Consider the following 20,902-nt stretch of genomic DNA (forward strand, 5'->3'; position numbering starts at 1 on the left):
GGGAAGGTGATGCATAAGGTGGGAGGTGATGCACAGAGAGAGGCAGCAGGAGGCATTAATAAGGAAGACAGGGAGGAAGAGGACATAAAGAGATGGGAGAGGAGGAGATGGATGGAGAGGAGATCAGGACATATATTCAGTCCTATATATGTATATTAAGCAATTGCAACAAACTGCCAGGTTTGTTTGTAGCGTACAACTACAAGATAAGCAGTGAATATCTAACAAGACTATCATTTATATATTTCAAGGTAATACTAGGAAACAATATGTAAAGGGATGAGCCCCTGAAATTTGTAGTAGGGTTAGTTAATGGAGGATTTAGATCTGTTGATAGGGTTCTGAGAAAGTGTGTACATCTGTGAAGGAATATACATACAAAATGCTAGTGTTTTCGGAGACGCACTGTTACAACTGGGAACAGGTCAGCACAGCTGATACAAAACAAAGACACATCACAATGGAATTATCCAAATTTCATTAAACTTGTTAGATGTGGCATGCATCTACAGACACACAAATGATTATAATTTCAGAGAAATTGGGTAATTTATTGAAGAGAACTAACTTCACAAATTGAGTCAGTCAATAATGCACTGACACACCTCTGGCCCATATACATTTAGTTATTCGGCTCTGCATTGACAGATAAGCGTTGTTGGATGTCCTCCTGAGGGATATCATGTGAAATGCTGTCCAACTGGCATGTGAGATCATCAATTCCTGAGGTGATTGGAGGGCCCTGCCCATAATGCTTCACACATTCTCAATTGGGAAGAGATCCTTGATGGCCAAGGTAGGGATTGGCAAGCACAAAGAAAAGCTGTAGAAACTCTTGTCGCGTGCAGGTGGGCATAAGCCCAGGATGGACTGCCATGAAAGGCAACAAAAATGGAGTGTAGAATATTGTCAATATACTGCTGTGCTGTAAGGGTGCTGCGGGTGACAACCAAAGGTGCACTACTATGAAAAGAAATGGCACCTAGATGACGATTCCTGATTGTAGGACTTTATAGAGGGTGACAGTCAGGTAGACATTCCATCACTATCCAAGGCATCTCCAGACACTTCTTCCTGGTCATCAGGCCCAATTTGAAGCGAGACTCACTGAAGACAATTCTACTCCAGTCAATGAAATTCCAAGCTGAAGACATATCTGGGAATGCCCAGGACAGTGGTGAGATAATAACTCTACTGTCACCTGCCATAGGGCCCAACAACTAGTAGTGATGGTCTGGAGTGTCATTTCATTTCATAGTATAATCCTTTTGGCTGTCATCTGCGGCACCCCTACGGCAAAGCAAGCATCCGTACAGCCCAGTGATACACTGACAATATTCTACACCCGTTTTGTTGTTCTATATGGCAAGCCCTGTGGGCTTACATTTCAGTAAAATAATGACCTCCCGCACAAGCTGAGTTTCTACTTCTTGTCTTTGTGCTTGTCAAGTCCTACATTGGCCAGCAAGGTCGCTGGATCTCTGCCCAACTGAGAACATTTGGGGCATTATGGGTAGGGCTCACCAACCAGCTTGAGATTTTGAAAATTTAATGCTCCAATTGGGCAGAATTTTGCACAATATCTCTCATGAGGATGTCCAACAACTTCATCAATCAATGGTAAGCCAAATACCTGCTTGCCTAAGGGTCATAGTTGGACCAGCGCACAATTAACTTGCCCAATTTGTGAAGTTCTTCCTCTTGAATAAATCAGCAGTTTTTTCTGAAATTTAATCATTTGCTTGTCTGCATATGTTTAGGATAATTCCTTCATGGTTGCAAGATGTTTTTATCTTAGAGTGTATAATAAAGATGCTGACTGAACATAAATGGAAACATTTGGAAGAAAGACAACATAGCTCTTACAGGACCTTGTCATGTACATTTATGATGAATAGCATTAAGAATGACTGGGTGACAACTCTGATGCCATCTATGGGATTAAAATCTGTTTTGAATTCACAGCATCCTGCAGACTTTATATATACAAATAATGTTTATTAACTACATAAACAAGGACAAGGCAGCTTGTTTTTATATTTTTATTTTTCTTAGACATTACTTAACTACACACTCATCATCAGTGATCTTTTATTTTATTTTTATGCCCACATAAAATGTTTTCAGATGTTTATGGAGATGTTCTATTAATTTTATCTGGTTTCCAGAATATCTTTGTAATTGTATATATGAGGCTAAGCAAAAATACTGTGAAGGCATGAAAATAAAACACCACTGACACAATGTAGATCGATGCTAACCTGGAAAAATAAAAGTATAAAAATCAAGCAGCCTTGTACTCGTCTAGGTATACAAATAATGTCATTTATCACACAAAGTCTGTTGATAGCTAACATTCAATATCATGTTGCTCCACCCTATGCACTGTAACATGTTTGGATCCTCCTTTGCATGGTCACCACAACATGGTCAAGACATTGCTGGTCATAACTGTCTTACTCTTCAATATCAGCCCTACTTATATAATTCAGTTGGTGATGAGAGTTCCTGTGACAATACACAGAAGTTCCAACATATCTCATGAGTGGTTACCCAGATTTATGTCAGCAGATACTGCAGGTCATTCCAGCCTCCTGAAGGAAAGTTTTCATGACATGGGTGATCTGTGCATGTGCATTATTTTGGAAGAATAACTGACCTTTGATGACAGGGCTTACCAGTAGATTGGAGGATCCTGTCCTGATACCACATAGCCCTCAAATTCTCTTAATGTTGAGAAGCACCCATCATCCGTACATGGCACTGCTCCAGAACATAAGTAACTCATCTCCCTGTTGAGCACATGAAACTGCATGCCCGCGATGTGCATTGGTCCTTGGCACCTTCACTCTCTTCTACAATGATTATAAGCTATCAGAGAAATACTGCCCTCATCGGTGAAGACATTCCAAAGCCATGGAGCCTGGTTCCATTCCAGGCATTTCCTTGCCCACAGTCACACACCACACTGCTGGGAACAGGTGGGTTGAACTGTTATTCGTAATGGGCACCTAGAAGCAAATCGATTGCATGGAGGCAATTATTTACTGAATGGATTGACACAGCCCTCCCACTCGGCTCCTTGAAGGCAGTGCACAGTTCTGTTGCATTCTACTTGAGGTATCTGTGAGCTACAATATGTAGACAATGGTCATCAGTTGGTGGTGTAGACCTGAGGTGACCATGATGAGGCAGATCAATTCTGTGTATTATCTCTCACCATAGCAGCTATGTTGTCACATGAGGGTTGAGAAAGGGGTTTCTGACCACGAAAACACAAACATTGCAAGTCATGAGGATGGTGCAGCCCTTTTGTTGATCAGTTTACCTCATGAAAGGACAATATAATAAGATAAGAGAGTTTACAACTTGTACAGGGGCACAGAGAGTCATTTTTGTCATTCATGTCCATACAAATGTATTAGGACAGATAATCATTAACACTGGCATGAAGTATGCTCTGCCATAACTGAAAAGTACCTTGTGGAGTATATACCATAAATAGACATAGATTCCATTCATGTGACACACAACGTTATTCATTCACCGTAGGAACAGGAATGGACAATTCTCAATACAACAGCAATCGCTTATTCAACTGCTTGTAACAGTATTTGCTGTGTAAGAATTGTTATGTGAATGAACTTAAAAAAATGTTTAAAATTTATAAATTACTTGCGTATTCTTACAGTTAAGTCTTCACTTTTGGAACCAAAGAAAAGTCATATAGAGCAGAAGCAGCACTGTAAATATGACGAAGTGGTAACACTATCAAGTGTGAAAAATGTATTGCCATACCCTCGAATGACTTATAGAATGTAACTGTGTTTAATATGGAACCAACAAAAAAAAAAGTAAGCACTCACTGTCACTAATTAATAGACATCACACAGACCCAAAGAACACCCAAGAAAATCACAATTCCGATCACACTAACTTAATTTGCTCCCAGCAAGTACGGTACTCTATTAATACTCTGGACATACTTGTCTTCTATACACCCTACACCTTTAAAATTTTTAAAAACATTTGTTGAAGGTGGCAGATTACAATGTAGCCATCACCAACTGCTCAGCTGGTGACAGCTTATCTTTCAGCAGCACACAATGGCTCAAGACATCATCTCCTCACGTCATCTGGACAAATTAATTTTTGTCAGATAATGGTTATGATACTCAAAACTGCTCACCAAAAACAGAAAGATAAGGAACTGTGACTTACACTGTGACTTCTTATTCTTATATGAAGAAAAACTGCTGATGTTCCAAAAAGTTGCCAATATTTCTTTGTTTAAGTAAATTGAGGAAATTTTAACAAAGAACAATCAAAACAAAATCATCTACTATTTTACAACTGTGAGCGGTAAAAGTACATGTAAAATGGAGAAAGGGTCAGTTTCACACACTTTCTGTGAAACTTGCACTACCTGCAAACTTTACTTTGTTAGTTGGAGTAAACCATTGTCAGCAAAGCACTTTTTTGTCAGAACATGGAAATCCTGACAGTTCAAAAGGCTTTTTCTGTGTATTTTGTATTTCTGCGTATTGAAATGAAATTCCAACTCTCATAGTTACATTAATTCTTACTGTCTTAGAGCAGGAATAGAAATTATTCTTAATGAAATAATCTAGCTGCAAACGCTATTATCACCTGCTTAATTGCTTTGTATAGTATCTCTTTCTGCAGATGTCAGAGAATTTCTTAATGGATTTAACTTAAGTAATGCTTATACCCCACAAGCCATATTACTGTGTATGGTACTTTGGGTATCATTATTGCCTACCCTTCATTCCATCTATGTGGGAAGACTAACTGTCCACAAACACTGTGTTTATACATAAAATTGATACTGATATACCAGTGAAGTCATTTTGGCAACTACTACTGGTGACTTTAGTCACAAAGCATGTAAAACTGTACCAAGCATTTTTAATTCTGTAGAAAACAAAGTGGAACAGGCCTAACCACAAGTTTGTGGACAATAGAGAATATGTCTCATGTTTTCAAAATATATTTCTGCCAGCATTTTCTGGGTGGAAGTAAGTTTAGTATTTTAAAATCCACCAGACCATGCCATACGATCTGAACTTCTTAATCTGCAGTGTGGTGACATGATAAAGAAGAAATATCATAAGGAAACACAAATCCACAAAAGCCTACTAACTGCTGAAAATTTTCTGCAAAGATCTTATGCCTGGAGATTTGTGCTAAAGATTTTTATAGGACTTTTTAATACATTAAACACACTGAACAAATGAAAAAGCCTTGGTTGTATAACACACACTGCCAAAAACCTTCAATAACAACATTTCTCAATTGTCTATTCTGAAAAAGTTCAAAGATAAGTCAGACAAAATATCTGAATAGCTCTACACCCATTCATGTAAAACTCTGTACAACCCCTTAATAGCATTGTAACACGCCATATTATCCCTATGATGCCATCAGTGTACAGATACAAATGCTTAAAACAGGAGGGTAATTTGTTCACTTTGTTCAGTGATGTGTAAAACAAGTCTAGCTGAGTTGATATTGTCAACTGTTTCATGCAACGTGCAAGATACCAAACCAATAGACATGGTACCTGCAAATTCCATCAACTATAGAGTTAGAGACATGATTATATTTTTGCATGCAAAAAATGTGAAACCTCTGACATTCAACGTAAGATTTCTTGTAGCATGCTGCAAAGTTGTTATGAATGGTGTCAGTGTCTGTAAGTGCCGAGTGGTGGCAGAAGGACAATCACCATGTTGCCAAAGTGTCATAATACACACTGTTGTAAGTTCATATACTTGAGCCACATAGCTAACTGGGTGCGAGTCTTCTTTATTTACTACGAACCACTTTACTTATAGAAAAAGTTTCTCACAAACTTCTGACACAACGAAGGTGAAGTCTGTTTTCATTTTATTCATTATTCAGAGTTCTTGCCATTGGTGGGGAGGCTTGCGTGTCTCAGCAATACAGATAGCCGTGCCATAGGTACAATCATGAAGGCGGGCTATCTGCTGAGAGGCCAGACAAACACATGGCTCCTGTAGAGAGGCAGCAGCCTTTTCAGCAGTTGCAGGGACAACTGTCTGGATGATTGACTGATCTGGCCTCGTAACATAACCAAAATGGTGCTGCTGTACTGCTACTGCAAACAGCTGAAAGTAGGGGGAAACTACAGCCATAATTTTTCCCGAGGGCATGCAGCTCTACTGTATGGTTATATGATGAAGGCATCCTACTGGGTAAAATATTCCGGATGTAAAATAGTCCCCCATTCAGATCTCCGGGTGGGAACTACTCAGGCGGATGTCATCATTAGGAGATACAAAACTGGCGTTCGACAGATCGTGGAATGTCAGATCCCTTAATCAAGCACCTTGGTTAGAAAATTTAAAGAAAGAGATGGATAGGTTACAGTTACATTTTGTGGGAATTAGTTAAGCTCGGTGGCAGCTGGAACAGGACTCCCCATCAGGTGGATACAGGGTTACAAACACAATGTGAAATAGGGAAAATTCAGGAGTAGGCCTAGGTTTAATAATGAATGAGAAAATACAAATTCGGGTAAGCTGCCATCACAGTAGTAAAGTTTATATGCCAACTAGCTCCACTGATGAAGAAGAGATTTATTTAATGGAAATGAAAATGTAATAGTAATGGGTGGCTGAATTTCAACAGTAGGAAAAGGAAGAGAAGGAAAAAAATAGTTGATGAATATAGACTGGGTGAAAAGAATGAAAAGGAAATCACCTTCGCAAAGAGAACAGTTTAATTATCACTAACACCTATTTTATGAATCATGAAAGAAGGTTGTACACGTGGAAGAGACCTGTAGACATTGGAAGGTTTCAAATTGATTATGTAATGGTAAAATTTTAAATTTTAAGACGTTTCCAGGGGCAGATGTGAACCCCTATCGAAATTTATTTACTGTAGATTAAAACTGAAGAAATTGCAAAAAAAGGTATGAAATTAAGGAGATGGCACCTGGATAAGTTGAAGGAACCAGATGTTTATGGGAATTTCAGAGGGTGCAATAGGCAGTGTTTGACAAGAACAGGGGGAAAGGAATACAGTAGAAGAAGAATGGTTAGCTCTGACAGATGAAATACTGAAGGCAATAGAAGATCAAATAGGTCAAAAGGCGAGGCCAAGCACAAATCCTCGTATAACACAGGAGATACTGAATTTAACTGATGACAGGAGAAAATATAAAAACGCAGTAAACGAAGAAGTTGAAACGGAATACAAATGTCTAAAAAATATGATTGACAGGAAGTGCAAAATGGCTAAGCAGGAATAGCTCGATGACAAATGCAAGGATTTAGAAGCATATTTCACTAATAGGCCTTTGTAGAGAAGCAGATGTATGAACTTTAAGAGCCCAGATGGAAAACCTGTCCTAAGCAAAGAAGGAAAAGCTGAGAAGGTGGAAGGAGTATACAGAGGGTCTATAGACGGGAGATAAACTTTTAGGCAATATTATAGAAACAGAAAAGGACACAGATCAAGATGAGATAGATGGGAGACAAGATACTGTGAGACAAATCTGACAGAGCACTGAAAGACCTAAGTTGAAACGAGGCCCCAAAAGTAAAGGACATTGTATCAGAACTACTGATAGCCTTGGGAGAGCCAACCATGGCAAAATCTTCCATCTGATGCGCAATATGTATGAAATAGGCGAAATACCTTGAGACATCAAGGAGAGTACAATAATTCCAATCCAAAAAAAAACAGGTGCTGGCAAGTGTGAATATTACCGAACCTTCAGTTTAATAATCCTGGTTGCAAAATACTAACTCAAATTCTTTAAAGAAGAATGGAAAAACTGATAGGAGCCAACCTCAGGGAACATCAATTTGGATTCTGGACAAATGTAGGAACACACAAGACAACAATGACCCTACAACCTCTCTTAGGATATCGTTTAAGGAAGGCAAACCTACATTTATAGCATCTGTAGGCTTACAGAAAACTTTTGACAAAGTTGACTGGAATACTCACTCTCAAATTCTGAAGGTAGTAGGTGTAAAATACATGGAGTGAAAGGCTATTTACGGCTTCTACAGGAACCAGATGGCAGTTGTAAGGGGTCGAGGGACATCAAAGGGAAGTGATGTTTGAGTAGGGAGTGAGACAGGATTGTACCCTATTCCTGATGCTATTCAATCTGTACATTGAGCAAGCAGTAAAGGAAACCAAAGAACAATTTGGAGTAGGAATTAAAGTCCAGAAAGAAGAAATAAAAATTTTGAGATTTGCCAGTGACATTGTAATTCTGTCAGAGACAGCAAAGGACTTGGAAGAACAGTTGAAAGGAATGCCCAGTGTCTTGAAAGGAGGATATAAGATGAACATCAACAAAAGAGAAATGAGGATAATGGAATGTAGTCTAGTTAAATCAGGTGATGTTGGAGGAATTAGATTAGGAAATGACATGTAAAGTAGGAGACGAGTTCTGCTGTTTGGACAGCAAAACAACTATGATGGTCAAAGTAGAGAGGGTATAAAAAGGAGACTGGTAACAGCTAGAAAAGCATTTCTGAGGAAGAGAGATTTGTTGAGGTCAAATACAGATACACATGTTCGGCTGTCCTTTTTGACAATATTTGTATGGAGTATAGCTATGAATGGAAGTGAAACATGGACAATAAACAGTTTAGACAGGAAGAGAACATAAGCTTTCGAAATGTGGTGCTATAGAAGAATGCTGAAGATTAGATGGGCAGATCATGAAAGTAATGAGGAATTACCGAATAGAATTGGGGAGAAAAGAAATTTGTGGCACAACCTGACTAGGAGAAGGGATAGATTTATTGGTCACAATCTTGAGACGTCAAGGGATCACCAATTTAGTACCGGAGCGAAGTGTAGACATAGAGGTAGACATGACTACAGTAAGCAAATTCAGAAGAATGTATACTTTAGTATTTATTCAGAGATGAAGAGACTTACATAAGATAGAGCAGCATGGAGAGCTGCATCAAACCAGTCTTAGGACTGAAGACCACAACAAAGGCAACAATGACATAACTTTCAAAAGCTGGCACAAATTCTGCATATAACATTCTGCACTGAACTTCCATAGTTTACTGATACACACTAGCCATGCTTCAAGTTCCTCAAACATCAAAAAAGCAAGCTATACTGTCCAGTCACTTTAATGTGAGCACCATGCATGTTCTGACATCAACATGCCATAACCACTCACAGGTGGCAGCACTAGCAGTGGAGTGTATATAAAGTTTGTCAGGGGAGAATCTGAAAACAGTGCAGTAATTTGGAAATGTCGTGATTTATCTGGCAGTCAAAGGGGCACAATAATAGGCTTTTGGGCCAAGGACGGAAGCATTTTCAAAATGGCAAAATTTGTAAACTGGCTGCATGCTGACGTGGGTAAAATGTACCATGCATGGCAAAGTGGTGCTATCCAAAACTGGTGCCGAAAGAACCATGGGCAACAGCTGATGGGTGCACAACGACTGCAGAGAAATGTACAGGCAAATCGATGAGTAACTGTTGACAAACTGACCATCCAGATGAACTAAGGGGCTGCCAACAGTGTCTGCTGAACAGACAGATGGCCACTGGATGGTTAGAAGGATCCAGGCTGAAGGAGGGAGCATTATGGTTTGGGTAATGTTTTCGTGGCATTCCCTGGGCGATCTCAATATTCTGGAATGTACAATGGATCAACACAGGTATATATCTATCTTGGGAAACATGTCCACCCCTACATACAGTGTGTTTATCCTCAGCATGATGGCATCTACCAGCAGGACAACGCAACATGTCTCTCAGCTTGTAGCGTACGTCCGTGATTTGAAGAGCCCACAATGAATTTAGCATACTCCTCTGGCTACCAAACTCCCCAGATTTAAACCCAATCATGAATCTGTGGGACTACCCCTATAGGACTGTTCATGCCGTAGAAATTCGTCCGAGAAACCTTGAGCAGCTGGCCACGGCACTGGAGTTGGTACGACTCCACATTGCTGTCGGTACCTTGCACAACCACATAGATACTCTTCCAGTAATTCTCAAAGTGGTCCACACTGCAATAGGGTTATTCACGCCTTGACAGGTGGTCACATTTTCTAAAGACTTTTATATATAATCAACAGCTTATCAATTAGAGAGTATGTTTTGACAAGGCCACGAACAGAAAATCAGATGTGACCTTACTGGAAGAAAAATAGAAAGCCTGATATCTGCAGGGAGTAATTTAGGGGAACACTAGCAGATTTAAATGATGACAGACCACGTCATGGGAAAGCTTTACATTATGTTAGTCACGAAATGCTTCCTGAAAAACTGGTAGCAATGGGTGTCAAATGGATAAGAAACAAATGGTTTCAGTTTTATTTGTACAATAGATCATAGGTTGCGGAACTCACACTGGTTCATTCTAATCAGAAAATCAGATTTGTATCAAACGCAAAGAAAGTAGATACTGGGTACCTTAGGGCAGTGTGTTAGGCCCGCCTTCTGTTCCTTATTTATATAAATGATATTGAGTCCTCAGAAACTGCAAGTAAAATCATGTTGGTTATAGGTGACACTATTGAAATAATGAGCAATGTTCAGAAGTCAACACCTACAACAACTGATCGAGTTCTCAAGCCATACACTCATAGTTCAATGCCCCAATCATTAATATGCACGAAACAAATTACATTACATTCAACTTGAGAAAATGAATCAAAACCACCTGGTACTCTATGAAACCGAGTTAGAAAGAATTTGATGCACAAAACTTTAAAAAATGTATGTTAATCCAGACAAACTAGAAAGATCATTTAGCAGAACTCTCCCAGAGACTCAGTTCAGCATGTTTTGCTCTGAGAATCACTTTAAAAGTATGCCCCTCACAAGGTGCTACAATGGCTTACTTTGGTTGCTTTCAGCCCCTTATAGTTTACAGACTAGTGTTTTTGAGGTAACACTAATAGTTAGTTAAATGAAATGTTTATATTACAGAAAATGGAAATTCAAATTTTGTCACATAGTTCTGCAAGCCCCTATTTGAAAAGTTGTGTGCTCTTACTGTAGCTTCCCTATATATAAATGTGTGCCGATGACAAGCTAAACTTTATGACCTGTAAACCAACAGCAAACGTGGGTCCTTCCACGAAGAACAAATAAAAACAACTCTTACTTGGTGTCTTTATTTATAATGCACTGCTAATGTACAAGAGGAGGCTGAAGAAGGAAACAGCTTTCAGGCCATAGTTAAAAAAAATTTCTTTTTAAGAAATGTATCTGCAGTGTAAGTGAATACATTGTCTTGCAGAAATACTAGGCATTCGTTTCCTGCTGAGTATTTTGTCATCTGTTATAGGGTGTACCACCTATGATCTGTGCACCCTTGCACAACAATGTTTCTGCCTTTGGTTTCCAATTTTCTGTTTCAGATGCAGCAAAATACATTTCCTCAGAGCAGGGAATCAGTTGCAAGAAAATTTATGATGGATACAACATTGACATGTGTTCATGTGTCTACATTTTTCAGAAACGTGTAACCAAGTTCCATGTTCTACTTACATTACTGATTTTATAACTTCTGTATGATTTAAGTTCCTTGTAAACTAGGTGCATGTGGTTTTCTTTGCAAATCACATCCTGATAAAGATAACTATATCATGGTTATTGCACTGGATGCACATTTGGATGGAGTGGGGTTTGTACCCTGTCAGGCCATCCTGACCCAAGTTTTTCATGGTATCTGGAAGTTGCTAAGGTGAATGCTAGGGTGTTTTCTTGATAAGGCAATGACCTACTTTCTGTTCTTTCCTCACCTAATTCTATCCTACTTCATGTTTATATATGCAGTACATATTTTATTTCTGCCCTGTATACAACTTGTTCTATACTGCTGTGTCAAATGACCACAGGACAAATAAATAATAAATAAATATATCCTAAACAATAAGTTTTACTAATTCACTACTGTAAGGTTCAAAGAAGGGGAGTACATTTTGTTTTATTGAGAAATTGGGGAGAAAGTGCCACAGACACGATACAGGATTCAGTGTGGAAATCATTAAAACAAATGTGTTTTTCGTTATAGTGGGATCCTCTCATAAAATTTCAGTCAATAACTTTCTCCTCCGAATGTGAAAATATTTTGTTGTCACTGACCTACATAGGTAGAAACAATCACCATAATAAAATACGAGAAATTAGAGCTTGCATGGGAAGATATAGGTGTCAGTTTCACCCACATACTGTTTGAGAGTGGAATAACAGAGACGTGTGATCTGCAGAGCAGCCATGTAGATGTGGAAGTACAGGTCTCACTTTGCTGTAGCAAAACAGGAGTATTCATTAACAAAAGAGAAACTAATTTCCTGAGGTCATCAATGATGACAATGGTGGAATGTTAACCTCAACAAAATCACTTTTTGTCCTTTATGATTGGTTACCTAATTCTTAACAAGAAGGAAGATATGTCTATGTCTACATTCTATCGATGCTGACATAGTTTGGTGTGATAGCATAATAATGGACAAGTTTTTAAGAACAAAACTCACTTTTCCAATACTCAATACCTCCGAGCATTTCAACTGATACTTCACACACTCATAACGATGCCTCATACAAACATGTTTGGCATCATCTTAATTTCTAGTGAAATTTCATGAGTTGATTTGGGAGGAAATTTGCATTTTAGAGCAGGTTCTGTAAGATAAATCACTCCATTATCTGACATTTAAAGGCCCTACATCTACGATAAATTTTTTCCACAACATACATAAGTTCAGTTTTTTAAGAGCACTTGACATTTGTGATGAGGTGTAAAGTCTTCCGTTTCTTAATGAGCACTTACCAAACTGTCACAAATTATCATACCAGATGAGTGAAATTTCATCTCAGTTTCCTGAATGTATATTTGAGAACCCTATGCTTTTCACAACATGCTACATAAAAATTTGTTTATTTTTAAAGAATAACTATCATGTTTAGTGAGGTTTAAAAACACACTGGTTAAATAGCTACCTACAAAAATATAGCTAGTTCTAACCGAGAAGTCCAGTCGCAAACAGTAACATTCACTTTAAATTTTGTGAACAATCGTTTAGTAGACAAACTACTCCCAACACTATGAAAAAATCAGTATGGCCTACCACATTTTTTTTAATTGTGTCTGCAACTGCACTCTATGTAACAACAATGAATTAGTATCCCTACTTTTAACTTTCAATACATCTTCAACAAGAACATAAATAAGACCATGCCTGGGAAACAAGTTAACACTTAAATACGGTAAGAACATTACCAGCAATTTTCCTTTTCCCAGGTAGGATCTTTTAGTGGTCTATAAGGGTGATGCTGAAAAGCAGTAATATTCATCTTTTTTTATAAAACAGACTTCATAAACTAAATTTTAGCTTATATGTATATATACTATATGAGCAACTGTTATTAATGACTAGTTCTTTTAAAGAATCTGATAAGAAGTACATTTAACCATTTTACCTTTCTAATGCAAAATACTACCCTTAATGTTCTCTCAATAAAAAGCAATTTTTTTTTCTACTCCTAAGTGTATAAACTAAAGAATATTCCGAAGCTTTTTCCTTGTGGTTATGTATAATGTGTATCATGCCAAAAGCCTCAAATGCTGATGGCTGAAACACTGCTTCACTGTGTTATTTACTTCGACATTTCACAAAATTTAAACTTATCCTTCTTATGGTAAGCACAAATAAAGCCTAGACTTCCTGCAAGCATAGAAACACTGCCTTCATGAAACTTTGTTGCAATTCTTCAGTTTTATTGTGATAATATTCTGATTAATGAAAGTTCCTCACTTCACATTTCAACCAACTTGCATTCTTACTTTTATAAATAAACTATTTTTTGCAAGTTGAGCAGAGCATCACATATGAAACACTACATTGCCAAATTCATTACTGACTATCACAACACTAAACCACTATATAAAACTGCAAAAACTTGGTGTGGAATGAGGTCAGTGACTGCAGATTGTGAAAAGAATCTGATTTTGTCAGAGGGCAGGATCTAAATTCATTTCTTATATACAATGCCACATTTAAAATATACTCTATGTCTCCTAACTGGCTGAATTATTTTATTTCCATTACTTAATTAAAAAAAACAATAAATGTACCTGAACAATTAATTGCTAAAGTGATCTTACAGTGTCCACAGTTCTTGTGTTACATACTGGTATTTGCAATTCGTTGACGACGAGAGCCAATCTGGCGATAGCAAGCAGTAGTCAATAAGAATTGCTGCGTCTAATGATTTCAGAATCTAATGTTTCTTGACTGCATTTGTTTTTGACATTAATGGAAATAAAAACAGATGTGCTTAACTGACCTGTAGGTTGGAATGTGACAATCTGCTTGAGAGTTGGTGAAGCTAATACCCAAATCTCAACACAACAACATGACTGCCACAACAAATTGATGTGCAGCATTGCCCAAGATATATGTATGTCATTGCAAGATCAATTTATGTGTCTTGTTTCCTATTTTGCCGAACATTCTGATGATGTGGTCAAATTCTAATCTAATATAACGAAATACCAGCTAAACCAAACAATGGGAAGTCCAGGCTGGAATACCAACAATGTAGGAAAAGATACTGCTTACCATAAAGATGACGTGTTAAGTTGCAGACAAGCACAATTACAAGACACGTACGCACAAGCATTTGGCCACAGCTGATCTGAGCTGCCCGAGTTGGCGGTTACGTGTGTGTGTGTGTGTGTGTGTGTGTGTGTGTGTGTGTGTGTGTGTGTGTTTTTTTCTTTTTCTGATGAAGGCTGTGGCCAAAACTTATCTAAGTGTCTTTTAAATGTTTCTGTCTGAAACATTAAGTGTCATCTTTAAGGTAAATAACAATCTATCTTTTGCTACATTATTAAAATACCAGCTAACTTTATTTATGAACTATAGGAAATTAGGAACAGGTATTCTGAGTGGTTACTGACAACCAACTCATCAATCATCATTCAGTTCCCTTCGTTCATCACGTGAAGTGTTACCAACACTGCCACGCAACACAAGAGCCCCTAACACTGTAAGTGCACTTTTATTGAATTAATCACTGTAACAGGTGATGATCATGAAATGGCTCTTCAAAATACTGATACTGAGAAAGATATTTGTTCCTTCCGTTATGAGCAATGAAGCACTGTTATTGCCCTTAATCGTACAGAAGAGACAGACAGACAGACAGACAGAGTGCTGAGATCCCAAAGCAATACCATAATAATTTACACAAACCACTGTCAACTACTTACAGTCTAAGATGTCATAAGTTACATGTCATTAAAATAAGTCAAGGTACACGCAATTCCTTTAGAAGAAGGTGATAGCAGTTTGTCTGTCTTCTGCAGCAGAAGAGTTGACACATTAGAATGGTAAAAAAAATTTGGAAAAAATGGTACAACCCTCAAGTGAATCACTTGTATCAAAAACCCATAGTTTCTGAATATTAAATGTTTTTAGGTCATCATTTAATCAATACTTGTGACAAGTACTAATTCTGGAACTGGCATGGATACGCAGCTGCTCTAAATTCAGACTTATGATAGATATACACAAAAGTATCTTATTGAAACATTAATAAACTTTAACTCTAGTCTCTTATCTGGAGTTTTGAGACCTGGATTTTACAAAAAAATATTACCCATATCATAGCATTCCTACTTAATGATCTAAACATAAGCATTCTCATACCATATACTACAGCTATTCTATATACTTACCTTACATCAGGGTCCCAACTTTCATTAAGAGCTAAGCTAGCTGATGTATGAAGAACTGCAACAAATTAAAATTAAAGTCATAACAAGGAAATATTCTCAAAAATTACATATTAAAACCAAGAAAAACATTTCATAAGTAGCAATGCACTTCATCCTGTAACTCCTGGTAAAAATAATCTCCTCAAACGAAATTAATTGCAAGATCGGAGTACTCCGAAGTGACCTTAAAAAAAACTTAAAACTTAAATTTAGTACTTGCTTTCCTGCACTGTTTACATTTTGGGAATTGAGTTTTTAATTGTTTGTGAGTTGCCATCAGAATCCTTACAGTAATTTATAAGTTAGATCTTATTTTTACAATAAAGTAAAACAGGGATAGATGTTTCTCTCAATCACAAAGTATCAAGTGTATGAAAGTTTTGACTCTCTCTCTCTCTCTCTCTCTCTCTCTCTCTCTCTCTCTCTCTCTCTGTGTGTGTGTGTGTGTGTGTGTGTGTGTGTGTGTGTGTGTGTGTGTGTGTGTGTTTTTTTTTTTTTTGAACTGCTCTATTATAATGATGAGATGAAGCTGGAGGGTCTGTAGCACCCAGCCGCACTATGAGCAGAAAGAAGCATACGTTTTTCTCTCTTATGTATTTCTGTGTAATGTCCCAGCTGAAGTGCATTGCGTAACTGTCTTTGCTAAAAAATTTCAGTGTTTCAGAAAGAAAGGTAGATAATACTATGCAGATATTTTGTACTTCTTACTAATACGAAAGCACTAACTTTATAGTTCAAGTATAACACCCATACTCAGACCAATTTTTCTATTTTACTGATATTACACAAACATATTTGAAACATAGTAGCATAGTCAGATTATCCTTTATCAATAATTAAATTCATCTAAATCCATGATAAAAAAACAACTTTCAAAATGTTTTGACAGTAGAAATAATGCATAAGTCAACTACTTCATACAGAAGCAGTAACAATATCTTAGTAATGAATTATTTTCATACAAGTAGTTCTTCGGAAATTTATTTCCTAACTCAAAATGAACTTCGTGGCCTTAATTAGAATTTATTTTTGGCAGAAAAACTCTGAAGTATCATGTGACAAATTAAAAGAATACATTATATACACAAACTATGTTCACATTCGGGTGGTGGCTTATGGGAGTGACTGCAAATGGGGAATGCCTTTACAGTCACTCCCACCAAGCACTGTACCAAGTGTCAACATAGTTTAAAGGCATAGAAAGGGGAAGTTATCACAGTTTTCTTTGTAATTTTAAATACAACAACTCTAAATGACAGTCATTCTGTGGTGAAGAATTTTAAAGACAAATGATGTTCAGTAAGAATGGTAACTGTTCAAGATTATCAACACAAGTCAGATTTGACACTGTGCTCCAACACACAATGACAACTTCCTCTCAACTTTTTACAACACATTCTATGGGAAAAATTCAACATTCGACATCAAATATAGATAAAGCAAACGTTTAAACTGTTTTAAATATCAACTGTCATATTTAAGTCTAACTTAAATAATGGCAACTGTCATTTATTACACTAAAGTTTATTGATTCTTATGCGATTGGACCAAAGAAGGAAAATCCCATTAGAAAATCAAGGACATGAAATATTATTCTTATTGATGTTCCCTGAACAAAATAAAAAAAAAAAACACAAGTAAATATCCAACTGAGCCCAAAAAAGATCTTAATGTTGGCTTCATAACAAATACAGAAAATTTCTCCAAAGTAACCAGTAACATTTATTTACATGAAATGCTGATTTCCCGATGTTTACACCAAACTAAGTAATGTGACTGAGCCACACACATAACAGGAAAATGAAAATTTTGATGAATTATCAGTAATAACAGAAGAAGTAATTAAACAGTCACTTGCCTATCTTTGACCCATTATGAACCAGAAAATGAAAACATGACTCTGAACTGATATGAATTTGTGCAATATTATGACAGGCCCTGTGTGCTGCAGTTGCCCAATTGCTAGTCCCCCCCCCCCCCCAATACATCTTTAGACAATCAATCTGTCAATGATGACAGGATAAATTTTTTCCTTTACATAATTAAAGATTGAAATTATAAAGGTAAACTGATTTGCAGTTCTATTATCAAACAGTAATTCACAACTAGGTAAGAAATAAGTAAATACAGTATCAAAAGTTATAAGACATACAACTTTCCATGTGTAAATTTGTTATAGCAACAAAAATGTTATTTTGGTATGGAGTTGTGTTACTGACTACATAATATGTTGCCTGATGGCTTACAACTCATTACTGACTTACTAAGAAACTTTAAAAGAAGGGGTCATCAACTCAACCGAGTAAAATTATTAATTAGCAAATTAACACACATCAGTGCACAAAACTGGTTAATTTATTTGGCAAAATTATGCCCACGTTTTAACAAGCTTAAATGGAGGACACTAACACTAAACGCTTTTCAAATAATTTATGAAGTCCTGGGAACATAAGAAAAACGAGTCACTTTTATCGTACTTTCAATTTATGACACATTGTCCTATACAACTGCAAAAGTCTACTGATCTGGGGTGAACAAGTCAATGATTAGAATCATGCCAGTACAACAGAACTCAGGAAACTGAGGTAAAAACAAAACCTGTTATGTTTACATTACGTTCCCAATCATATAAGACTATTTTACACTACACGTTTTCCATTCACCGACGAGATCTACTGTAGGTAACACCTAACAATCACATTAGGCCGTTCTAATTCTGCTACAGGCGATTGCCTCCAGCAGTAAAACAGAAATACAGGCTAGTAGTGAAATAATGCCAACCAACTCGCGCGCCCTTCACAACTGCAGAGGTTATCTGACCAACGCGAACAATAACTACACTCTGTAACACAGCTCTTGTTCACTCGCACAGTTCCCATACTTCTTTGCTACAGCTTCACTAATATTTACGCAAGTCCGTAACAATGAAATAGCATACATTACGTAAATTGGTTTGGAAATTTGCTTTACACTTACTCTGTACATGAAACAGTCCAACTGAGAATTGACATATTTCTGGCATTTGCCTTAAAATTTCTTCCGTCACTAGATGTACACCTCTATGTTGTGGCCTGAGATTAATTTTTCTCTGAAACCAAGCCGAACCTATCTGCAATCCTATTCCTCTGTTCGATGAAGCCATGTTGAGCACACTACTACATACACTTGCCGCTGTAACTTCAATCACGAATACTATGAAGTCGACAGCATGTTCCAGCTCTCTTTTAGATTCATTTCAGATTCTTCATCATACTTCCACCGACTTCTTGCATGCTCTAACCATTACACTGACGCAACAACCCACCAACTCCCACTACTATTGCAGATCAAAGTCCAAGCAGCACGCGTTGCAAGGTATTAGATTCATAACTATTCCATCAGTGGGCAATCAGCTCATTTCACTCAAGAACACATTTTTATCGTTTACGTTTCATTAAAATAGGTATCGAAACCTTGCTTGTCAGTAAACCTCCCACATACTTGCACTAGAGCTGCCATCTGTTTTGATTCGATCCCCTAACCATTTCATCGCTGAAGTACGAGAAAGAATAGCTTCTGGTGCTGCGAGTCTCCTCAAAAGATATTGGTTTATTATATATTTATGTGGCCGGTCAGTGAATTTTATCTCCGCTAGAATAAAAAAGAGTCTACGTTTACGGCGAGGTATTTCTCCAAGAATAGCTGTCAAAACCCCCCGAGAAAGTTTACATGCAGCCTTGTTGGAGGAGGAGAAAAGGCAAATGTAGACAACTTTTCTTCATTTCTATAACCGATATGCAGACCAGGACTGCATTACCTTCCAAGTATTGTTCATGAAATGCTTAATGTAGAACCCACACATGTCACCCACGTTTGCCAAGTACACTGATCCTGAGCTAAATTGGTTTTATTTTTAACTCTGACAATGAGAAAATACTTGAATATTAACTGTTCTACATCTCGTCGGAAATAAGACTTTGAACTGAGAGTGGTTTAGGGCGCTACGGAGCTTTCATAATGAGATAATAGTGCAACATTGTTCATTGCTTGACTGTAATTGCTAGTAAGGATATTCCGAAGCGGTACTTAAATTCAAGCTCTCAAAGGCGATATTGTCAGCCGGAAAGGAATTAGAACGGGAAGTGATACATCTTATTGTAATCGCTAGTAACAAAAGTGTTTACATCTGTCTTCAAGCGTCTGACAGCTCAGTTTCATCAGCATTTTGGTGGCGTCCTCCCGTGAGTCAAACCAGTACATGACCATTACGCCGCCCTTCGTTGTACTCTTCAGTATCCTCTGATTCTGATAGTCCTATTTCTTATGGATCCCACTCAGATGAACAGTATGTCACAGTAGTGTTTCGCAAGCAATCCCCTTTGTAGACTACCTAACTGCATTTTTGCAGTATCCTAGCAATGCACCAGGGTGTGCCTCCCGCTTTTCACACGAGACCTAGGTGATTATTTATTTACTTATTCATTGTTCTCAAAACATTCAGTACAATAGTATCGGACATGTCAAATACAGTGTATGTGTCCAGTAATCCTTAAAATAAATTTGTATAATAATGAGCGTATGGCATTGGTGGCCGGGAGACCCCTCGCAGGGAGGTTCGACCGCCGCTCCACAAGTTCTTTAACGCCACTACGGCGACTTGCGAGTGAATGAGGATGAAATGATGATGAAAGACACACAACACCCAGTCATCTCGAGGCAGAGAAAATCCCTGACCCCGCCGGGAATCGAACTCGGGACCGCGAGCGCGGGAAGCGAGAACGCTACCGCAAGACCACGAGCCGCGAACAGTATTTGTATGACTGCCTGTGACTCATAGATTTGTTAAAGAGTTTTTCTGCGTTTTGTAACGAACACAATTTTATATTTCTGACCACTTGAAGTAAGTTGCCAATCTGCACATCACTCTGAAAACTTATTAAAATCTGACTGGATGTTTATACACCCCTTTTTTTTTTTGCAAAAAATCTTTATAGATACTAGCAACTATTTAGCTTTTATGTACGACCCTTCGTACAACATCTGAAAGATAGGTCAATTCGAAAACTGATAGCTAAAGAAGCGAACATAGCTCGTTCTCAAACATAAATGGTTCGTTTAATAAATCTGGCTATTGTGATGAGT

At 37.6% G+C, this 20,902-nt stretch overlaps 1 protein-coding gene across 1 annotated transcript in view; it reads right to left on the bottom strand.

Moving 5' to 3' along the window:
• LOC126457514 (UPF0047 protein YjbQ) overlaps nucleotides 1–19,321 on the bottom strand; it is a 65,719-nt gene extending 46,398 nt beyond the window's left edge. The window contains exons 1-2 of the mRNA XM_050093852.1: nucleotides 18,758–19,321; nucleotides 15,743–15,797 (exon numbers count right to left, since the gene is read on the bottom strand). Coding sequence (XP_049949809.1) covers nucleotides 15,743–15,797; nucleotides 18,758–18,923 — 221 coding nt within the window. The 5' untranslated portion in view covers nucleotides 18,924–19,321. The remainder of the gene's footprint in view (nucleotides 1–15,742; nucleotides 15,798–18,757) is intronic.
• Between the last annotated feature and the right edge of the window lie 1,581 nt (nucleotides 19,322–20,902).

This window comes from Schistocerca serialis, chromosome 2 (assembly GCF_023864345.2).
Source record: "Schistocerca serialis cubense isolate TAMUIC-IGC-003099 chromosome 2, iqSchSeri2.2, whole genome shotgun sequence".
Lineage (NCBI taxonomy): Eukaryota > Metazoa > Arthropoda > Insecta > Orthoptera > Acrididae > Schistocerca > Schistocerca serialis.